Below are 10,000 nucleotides of genomic sequence, written 5' to 3' on the forward strand. Positions count from 1 at the left end.
ACCCATCGACGGATTGTTATCACCATTATAGCGCACGAGTAATCTGCTGGGATGCAAGGAAAAAGGGGGGGGGGCATGAATTGTAATGCGTCATGGCTGGTTTTCCATCCCTCTCTCAAGGACCACGGATTGTTGGATGTTGGAATTTACGCGTTATTCAAATTTATTCAAAACAGCAACGCATTTCGACGCCTTTCGCCCTGTGGCAATAATTCGTTTGATGCGCCATGCCACGTACCATCGCAACATGCGCTGACAGTCTTTTCGATTCACGGTCTTTTACAAACACCGTCGCAGTATGCCTGGCTAATCCAGTACAAAGGATGTAGCGAATCCAATTACAACATCGTAGTAGACCACTTCGCAGCCGCCGGATACAAACAAACTACGACAGAAGTGTGTAGCTTTAAGAGAAAATAATTATGTTCTCGGACCGACGGGGCGGGCGACCGTTGAATGGGGAGCACAAATTAATTATTCAACTCGCATAATACGCGTTGGCGCCAGTTTGGTGCAATGCTGACTGTGGCGGATGGCCTCTGACGAGCTGGCTGCTGCATAGACGATAAGCTGCCGTTCTTTGGCGCTTCCTAGTGTGGCTATAAATAGCAGTGATCGAAGTGACCCACAGAAGAGATAAACGATTCGCATCACCTTCCAAGCTACCAAAGGCTTCGTTAGGCGACCGAACACGGCCCAGACGGCTGGACAAGCACGCGCACTGGTCCTTTTCTGCTCTTTAAGATGCTGATAAAACTGCTTGACCCCTTCGCCGTTGATAAGAACTGCAACACTTGACGCCTCGGTACGCTTCATGTGTGCTGATAACGGAGTACACTCTCTGCCACAAGGTCAGTCACAGCAGTTATCTTCTCTTCGCGGATTTACTACGACCGTTAGAAGGATGAACGGGACATGATGGTGACTGACCGTTGAACGTCAGGAAATGGGCCGAGGCATTTGGGATTAAGCCCACGGAAAGGCACAAGGCCAATCGCCGCGTCCGTTAGGCCGTCAAGCCGAATAATGAGTTGCAATATGCGATAGAACCGATAACATTCAGGGCCCCGACTTCCTCGAACCTTTTAATCGAGATTTTGGCCCCTTCTGTGCACGTAGATTACGACATACGTACCGCCCGTTCTTGACGTAAGCTTCGGAGGGATTAAAAGCGGACGGAACGCGCATAAAGCCCTTCCTCCGCGGGTGGGTAGTATGTCAATATCGGACGGATGTGTAATCGCACTAAACTGTACCGAGCCCATTATCATTAGATTGAAAATCGTGATACTTTTTTGTGCCAAAGAACATTAGGACTAAACGTTGCTTAATCCTCCGCCTTCCAACAATGTGGATTGCACCTTACGCAGCTCTTCGGAGTGCGTGATGCAGTTACTCGTTGCAACATGTTCACGTTAAAACCACGCGATAACAGAGAGGCATTGGCCTCCGTAAAGCGGTTGCTGGGAATTGTTGGATTCTGTCCAGTGGAAGGAAATGGCGCCTGCTGGAAGAAGTATACCATCGTGGCGTTCTATCTGTTTGTCCTGTTTATCCCGAAAACCTTCTTCGCTTATCCAAACACCGAAGCAATCATTCGCGGCGTCGTAGAGCTTGTGTTTCAGACGAACATAATGCTTGGATTCGTCCTGTTGGCTTTCCAGTTCCGCCACTATCAACGCCTGCTGGACTCTATCAATTCCTGCGTTCGATTTGGTAAGCTTTGCATGTCCTCGAAGGTGATGGCGCTTCCGTAACAACTCCAGTTATCCTGTCGCAGTGTTTCCTTCAAACGAAACCAACGAGAATGCAGCGAGTGAAGTGACACCACAGCAGCGCCTGTTGGAGCAACTCAATCACCGCGTACACCTCGTAGTTATGTCCTACTGCTGGTACGTTATCCTCACGGCCATCTTCTACTGGTTGGCACCGTGTGTTACTACCTTTAGTTCGTGGTTGTCAGTAGCTACCGGAGGGAATGCGTCGCTCGAATCCGTCACCTTTAGTCTGATCCAGGAGGAGTCCTTTTATTGGATCAACAATCGCCATTCCGTGTCGGGGTACGTGATCTTCAACGTGTTCATGCTCGCCCTGATGGGGTTCTCCGGGTATAGCAACGCAGCGAAGCTCAGCACCGTCCTAACGACTATCAAGTACTGCAGCACACTCTTCCAGGTGCTTCGCTTGCAGATTCAACAACTCGATCAGGTACCGAGTGAAAAGGTGAATTACGCGCTACGAGATGTGTTGCAGCAACATATCCGGACGCTTCGGTAAGGATCGAGCAAGGAAGTGATGAGAGAGAGTGTTCGGGAACAAACCATTGCTCATATGCTATCATTCTACCACAGCTGTGCCAAACTGTTGAATGTTACCTTTCGCCCAGTGATGGCACTCCAGTTTGCCTTGTGTATCGTCACGTGGTGCCTGGGAATACTCTACGTTCTGGTTGCTGTGAGTCGCTTTTCCATTCCAACCATTTCAGGCCACTCATAACCGCCCTTTCTCCCATTACTACCCAGGGTCTCTCGGAAGTGAATGTGGTGAATGTGATGCTTTTGATTGCCAACATCACTTTCGAGACGTTCGGTTATTGTTACCTCGGTACGGAGCTATCATCCCAAGCTGCATCCATTGCCAGTGCCGCCTATCAGATACGCTGGGAGCGTTACACGATTAGACAGCAGAAGATACTGCAAATGGTGATCATGCGTGGTCAAAGCCGTTGCCAAATAACCATCGGTGGTAGCGCCGGTGTCAATGTGGAACAATTTTCGAAGGTAAGCGCCCAAGCGTTCCATGATCCACTGAAACTTGTGCCCTCTACTGACTTTACGGTTTTTGGTCACTCTTTTTCTTCACACCAGGTCGTTCAAAACTCCTACTCCATTTTTGTGGTGGTGAAGGACTTTTTCTAATGCGCCAGCGGCAACGCTAGTGCCAGTGCGAGGCTTAATAAAAAATGCAACAGTTCATACATAGTTGTAGATTAGCTGGAGGTTGTTAGCGTGTTCGCGTATTTATTTGTTGCCTTCAGAGGACAAACTAGAAACAAACACAGACACACAGCGAAGAATCCGTTTGCTAATTGTATCCTTTTGCTTTGCGACTCTGTACTTATCATGTCCAATAAATGTCATGTCGCAGGATTGCGTTGCGCTAATTGATGTTCAATAAAAGCGGCCAGACCTACGAGGGTCCCAAGGTAAAAGGATAATAGAGCTCGAACCGGAAACAACGACAGCATAGAAGAAATGTTCGTTCCAAGAGATGAAAAGGCTGTGATGCCACTGATCCTGCGTTTGTTACAATTGATCGGTTTTTATCGCGATCGCAAGAACCGCTATCGGTTTGGGCTGCTGCTCCTGTTCTATTGCTTTGGTATTCTGGTGCCAAAAGTGTGCTTCGGATATCCATCTCTGGAAGCGACAGTACGTGGCTTTGCGGAGCTGATTCTCGAAACGAACGTTTTCGCAGGAATGTTGATGTTTTACCTACGCAACGATCACTTTGAAATGCTAGTCCAGGAGTTACGTCAGCTAGCGAGCATCGGTGAGTTATCCTGACATCATTCTGCACCAGTTAATGATTAACGTGCTCTCTCTCTTTCTGTATTCCATTGAGCAGTGTTTCGCGATTATCAACCGGCGGTAATCCGAAACTATTTGATCGCGCACAACCTTCGATTTCATAAGTACACACTAATCTTCTGCTTCTATGTAAACGGTGTTTGCGTTGTTTACTACATTGGACCACTGTTGTCGAGCTACACGAGCTATTTCCGTGCAATGAACACACGCAACGATACGACGTTTAACTTTAACCTTCACCTCGAGCAAGGCTTCTACTGGCTCGACAATCGATCCTCGATCGGTGGCTACAGCGTGTACGTTGCATTCATCCTGCCGGTGATATTCGCCTGTGCGTACACCGCCACCGTCAAGGTGCTAACCATCTTCAACTCCATCAAATACTGCGAAACGGTGCTCCGGCTCGTGGTGTTAAAGGTGCAACAGCTGCCCGATCTGCCCACCGAACGGCAGCGTCTCGAAGCCATTTCCGAAGCCCGGGACCTTCACCAGCGAGCGCTAAGGTGTGCGGAGCTGCTGGAACTGGTACTCCAGCCCGCACTGCTTCTACAATTCGTCCTCTGCATTCAAATCTGGTGTACGATGATGCTCTACTTTAGTGTTTCAGTGAGTAGTACAGACCTTTCCTCGCTCATGGTTTGTTTACTGTGCTGCAATTAGAGTTTTTGTTATGCTTAATCCCCTCACGGCCGCTTCCCCTGGATTGCTCCTCCGGCCCCAGGGTGTGAATGTGAAGCTAATGAACATGTTTCTGCTATTTCTGTTCGTCTCGATCGAAACGTTTGGCTACTGCTACTTAGGCACCAAACTCTCCGATGAGGTCAGTTTATTATGTGGATTTCCTTCGATCCTACTGCTCCTCCTCCAAACAAATCGATTTGTTTGTTCCTTTCGCCGCAGAGTATCAACGTGGGACAGGCGGTGTATGGTATCGAATGGTACACACTTGATTGTAGGATGCAACGGAACATCGGTTTTATGATAATGCGTTCCCAGCGGCGAGTCGGTGTTACGGCGGCCAAGTTTTGCTTCGTCGATATGGAACAGTTTGGAACGGTAAGGAACCTTCACGTAAGCCTTCTATACCGTCTTCACCTTTCATTTTGCATTTTACGTCTTCCCGCAGATGCTAAACATGTCCTATTCCTTTTTCGTGGTACTCAAGGACGCATTTTGAACGCCTAGCGGGTCATTACCTGTGCATGGAATTGGCATTAAATATTTATCTTTGTGAGAAATGCACCAAACCTGCGGTGGCAGGTATCGAGTGATCTTTGAGTAAAATAAAACCTCAACGAGTATGGGAATAGATTGGCCACCGAGCTTGATTATTAATGGCACGGAGCTATAGTCCTTTGGTTCCAACCCTGTTATTTTGAATCAAGATTAGTTTCCCTACCGGTGACTTTCCAGTGAATTATGAAACGGATTCAACCGAAAGAGTAGGTTTGTTCGATCGACAAATCCATTACACCGGACAGCAAAAAAGTCGTATAAATATTGCTGTTGCATGGCTTAGCGCCGACGTATCATAGCGCACTCTGGGCAGCAAAAACACGACACAAAGCACCTTCCCCGAGTCGGATCCTAAGTAATTTCCTACTAGCGTTCATCCTATTTCAAAGACCATTCGTAGAGAAAGGGTGCAAACCGGTGAAAACGCAGATCATGCTGTTTCGAGAGCTTGACGACGATCGAGCCGTGTTGCCGTTGATGCTGTTCCTGCAGGAACAGTTGGGAGTCTGCGAGGGGACGAAGCGGTTCCGTTACCCAACCATCTTCGCCATGTACATCTTCGTGATGGCCATCCCGAAACTATCGTTTGGCTATCGCAACCAGAATGAGCTGATTAGCAGTATGGCCGAGCTGATTTTTATCAGCAACGTCATATGTGGCACGATGATGCTCTGGTTGCAGTGTCCTCGGTTCGTAAAGTTCATAGAGTCACTGCGTGCTTTTGCAAACCTTGGTGAGTATCGGTCTTGCAGTGGTTTTTATCGTGCACTACCACTGATCGGCTGCAGTGCTTCCAGTTCACCAAGATCGCCCCTTCAGCCCTTCGATGGAATATTTGACCGGGTTCAACCGACGGATTCATCGACGGATCAACACGTATTGCTTCTGCGTGATGTGGTTGATTTGGTTCTATGTTTTGGCACCAATTGGTACCAGCTTTTGGATTTACTTTACCACTCAGCGTTCGAGCGGTGTAGCAGAGATCAATGGAACCATGGAGGAGCCCACGCCGATCGAGTTTCGCCATCACATGGATCACAGTTTCTACGGGTTGCAGCATAACACGTACTTTCCGCACTATCTCATCTTTACGGCCTGCATGACTCCGACCGTGCTCGGTGTAGCGTTCACCGTACACATGAAGGTACTGACGATCTCATCCTGTGTGAGCTACTGCGAGGTTCTCCTTCACATCGTTTCGACAAAAATTGGCAATCTAGTGCAAGTTCCGGTGGAGCACATGCACAGCGAGCTGGCACATATTATCCACCTGCATGAACGGTCACTGCAGTGCATCGGGGAACTGAAGCTGATCCTGCAGCCCATCATGCTGCTACAGTTTGTGCTGTGTGTGCTCACCTGGTGCGCCATTATGCTGTACTTCGTCATTGTGGTAGGAAGTAGGCGCGGTGCCGTTGCGAATATCATTCTGGAAAATGAGTTTCCCTGTTCCAACAGGGCCACTTAGACATAAAGTTCATCAACCTGGGTATCCTTTTTCTGGTCATCACCATAGAAACGTTCAGTTCGTGTTTCTTTGGGACGCGGCTATCGGTGCAGGTGTGTAGTGCGATGCAGTGTTTTCGATTTAACAGAAAATAATTAAAATTCATCTGTTCGTCCGATTGGTGTAGGGCGAAAAGTTAGTCAAAACGATCTATGCATGCGGCTGGGAGAATATCAACGATCGTGAGGTCAGACAAGCGATGCAGCTGGTGCTGATGCGTGCACAGAAACCGGTCGGCATAAAGGCGGGAAAGTTTTGCTTCGTCGACATGGAACGCTTTCAAAAGGTCCTGTCCCGTATTATTAGCGGTAGTGCGGAGTTTCCTTTCTCTAATCCGCTCGTTTCTCCGTAGATGGTCAACTATTCCTATTCCGGCTTCATTGTGCTAAAGGATGCTTTTTAGATCAACGCAGAGGATAGAGCATCCCTACTGATGAAGAGGCTTTCAATTTACTCCTAGTACTGTGTTACTTGTTACAACGAAACAACACCTCCGTGTGCCTCACCAAAGATTAATAAAGTTACACGAAACGCAGCACCTCATCCCCGGGCCCTTTAGTTTGACCTTCCACAAAAACGGTCGAAACCCCACATGGAATCCTTCGAAAGTGTCGTCTCTCTGCGCTGCGTTCACTCAGCAGGAAAACTCTCGGTAGTAGAAGCGCTTCTATTTATAGTCAACCATTTGCCCGTTAAACCCTCCACCGCACCGCCCAACCCCCACAAATCAGTGTCAGTGGTCAAGGATTCCAGGGGAATGAAAGTGCCTGGTACAGAAATAGTGTCACTTCCGGCATGCTGGCGACTACTACTTCTTCCCCTCCCCCCAAAAACCAATGGGAAACGATGTCCTGATTGGGGGGGGGGGGGGGGCAAAAGAGGCGGAAATCGTTCACCGTTCGATGGTAGGTCGGTTGTTGACATCGCGACGATCTTCCCATCTCACCCCAAAGACAGCTTGCGGTAACGGTGACAAAATGTCGGCCATTGCCCGCGTTTGTTCTAATTATATCCTTCGCTTAACTACCGTTCAGCCAGTAGCGATTTCACGGCAAGCGACCCATGCCGATATATCACACCACAGAGTCCGCACAATGTGTTTTTGAGCGATTGGATGGCGTGATACGGGATTTAACGGGTGGTTTTTTCCTCTCTCTCTCTCTCTATGCCGTGCTCCAATGCCAGTGCACAGTTTGACGGTTGAGTAAACACATTTGGAAATATTGATGACTGTTCTTTGGTAGCGAATACACAGCACAATTGAATGTATCTTTCACTATTCTGCAGAATCTGCTGCGTTTGATACAGGGATGAAGTTCTTAACAAGCTTTACCACACAAAAAGAACTTTTTTCTGCATAATTCGTGGATGAATAAAACAAGGAATTGCTGTACGAGGGACGAAATTTACGAAGACCCTTCGGTATAGCGTAGCTTACGATTCAAACTACCCAAGAGCGGTAAAATGATCCGTTGTCTATCAGCATCCTAACGTCACATTTTTATCACCGTTGTTCACCCTTGGATCACACTAACCAGTTCTAACGATTCCAACGATCGTACCTTAACAACCGTACCATGATGGCCTTGGACTCTCGCGTATGAAAATGACCATTCGGGAGAAATACCAGGTTTTTACAAACTATTTTTGCTCAATTAAGCAAAAAAATATTATCCATTAACCAAGTAGAGCACATCCGGGTGTTTTTTATTTTTTTGTGAAGATAACTATCAACATCTTGCCCACTTTTTACCCAGCGCTCCGGTAGCTCTGATTTCACCGACCGACACCGATCCACATCGATGTGGTACCGAAATGTCAACTCGATCGTAGACGGCACGGGGGAACAATTTATTCATGAATAAATTGAAGGGATGGAAATGAAGGCTAACTCTGCCGAGGTCGTCGAAGCAACCACCGATTAGGAACACCTCTGGACTTCCAGTAAGAAAGAGAACAAGAGAGTGGCCGCGACAGTGATAGAGAAATGGAAAGGATTGCGAGATGTAACATTCGGCAGCCATAATCATGCATAGTCGTCATAAATTCCGAAATAAATCGAAGGCAATAAATAGTTGATAGCATCGTAATTTGACAGTGGTATCGCGGATTGTGATGTCGAACAACACCGCAGTACCGCGATACCGCACCACTTTCGCCTAATTGAAATCATTTACCATCGTCGCCATAATTATTCCCTCCATTAGCATCGCCATCTCGTAGCCAGCACCGTCGTCGTTCGTCGTTCGTTGTCGTCGTCGTCAGGCTCCTCTCTTGATTGTTTACGTTCTTCTCCAGATGTGCGGCTCGTTGTGGCGAAAGGCGATTTGCACTTCCGCTACGTTCGCGGCCCCCCGGGGGTGGTCACTTAGCACGGTGGTTTAGTAGATGACATACGGTGTCGCCGATCCGCGGATGCACTCAGTTCCTCTGATCGTTCGTTTCCGGTTGGCGTGCCTGCTATGCACGCCTGCTATGCAGCAGCTACCGTGCAACACACTTTTCCGTTTGCGTATCCTTGACAATCGATTTTCTCTGACGTAGTAACCCGAGTCACCAGGACCTCTCCTTCCTGAGGGACTTTTGTGGCAGTGTGTGGCGTTGTGATGTGAAAACCGAAATGAAAGGCGCTCACGGGACCCTCGTCACAAACTGGGTGATAATATGCACTGTACACACTTCGGACCAACGGGAGGCAATAGCTAGCCGGGCACTGTTAGCTACCCCTTGGCATGCGTGAGACGTGGGGTGATGTGTGCTGCCGAGAGATATGGATGAATGGATTTCGCTGGACAACTTTTACATGCACGCACTCACACTCGCGCACCTAGACGCTGCCAGAAAGAGGCGCGGTGCTGGATTCTTTTGTCGCGCAAAAAAAAAAACAGAACCGTGAAGTAGAATTATTAGAAGCGACGACGACAAAGAGCACAGACGAGAACACGGAAACGCGCACGCAGACTACCACACCATACTAGCCGCCCGTCTGGTGGGGGTGGGGGAACACTTTGTCACTTGGACTTTGCCGGTCGAGGCAAAGGAAGGTGTGCAGCTAATAGAACGAAACCGGGAACTAGGCGGGCGCCGATGGTGACCAGCCGGACAGAGGAAACCACGTTCAAGGGCGGAACGGAGTGCGATTCAACCGACGGCGCGGTGACGGATGACGGCGACGACGACGAAACAAAAAAGCGGAACGGCAGCAACTCGGCGCTCGAGAGCTCGACGAAGCGATCGGGGCCGCCCTCGGACTGTGAATGGCGGTCTAGCTCCGTTGGGAAGAAGATGAAAACACCACCACCGACCGACCGACCGACCGGCAACAATACGGCCAGCAGGAGTGAAGGAGATTCGCTCGTTTCGCTTGCTTCGTTCGTTCGCGCGAGGTTCGGCTGCGAGCGGACTTGCGCAACGGTACGCGCCTACTTTTGGGGTGGCTTACGAACCGCGCTCGAGAGAACAAAACATTCTCCGATTCACCCCTTTCGGTTGGTTTTTTTTTTGTTCGAAGGGTGGAAGATACGACGCACACGCAAATCGAGCGTTAGAGAGAGCCGCTCGAGGTCACAGAGAGATAGAGAGAAAGAGAGACACGGAACTGAACGATGCGCAGGATTGGCTGGAAAGTTCCAAAGGTTTCACTAAAGCTTTTGAATTTATGTTTTAT

At 48.8% G+C, this 10,000-nt stretch overlaps 2 protein-coding genes across 2 annotated transcripts in view; one reads left to right on the forward strand and one right to left on the reverse strand.

Moving 5' to 3' along the window:
* Positions 1-9,674, reverse strand: part of LOC126569936 (1-acyl-sn-glycerol-3-phosphate acyltransferase beta-like) — an 11,874-nt gene extending 2,200 nt beyond the window's left edge. Inside the window, exons 1-2 of the mRNA XM_050227357.1 lie at positions 9,304-9,674; positions 8,511-9,195 (exon numbers count right to left, since the gene is read on the reverse strand). Of these exons, the coding sequence (XP_050083314.1) occupies positions 8,511-8,549 (39 nt within the window). The 5' untranslated portion in view covers positions 8,550-9,195; positions 9,304-9,674. The remainder of the gene's footprint in view (positions 1-8,510; positions 9,196-9,303) is intronic.
* Positions 4,169-4,767, forward strand: LOC126569940 (odorant receptor 49b-like). Its single transcript, XM_050227361.1, has 3 exons — positions 4,169-4,410; positions 4,491-4,646; positions 4,717-4,767. Exons 1-3 carry the CDS (start codon positions 4,261-4,263, stop codon positions 4,765-4,767), a joined length of 357 nt encoding a protein of 118 aa, XP_050083318.1. The 5' UTR covers positions 4,169-4,260.
* Positions 9,675-10,000: the final 326 nt, after the last annotated feature.

Source organism: Anopheles aquasalis, chromosome 2 (assembly GCF_943734665.1).
Source record: "Anopheles aquasalis chromosome 2, idAnoAquaMG_Q_19, whole genome shotgun sequence".
Classification (NCBI taxonomy): Eukaryota; Metazoa; Arthropoda; class Insecta; order Diptera; family Culicidae; genus Anopheles; species Anopheles aquasalis.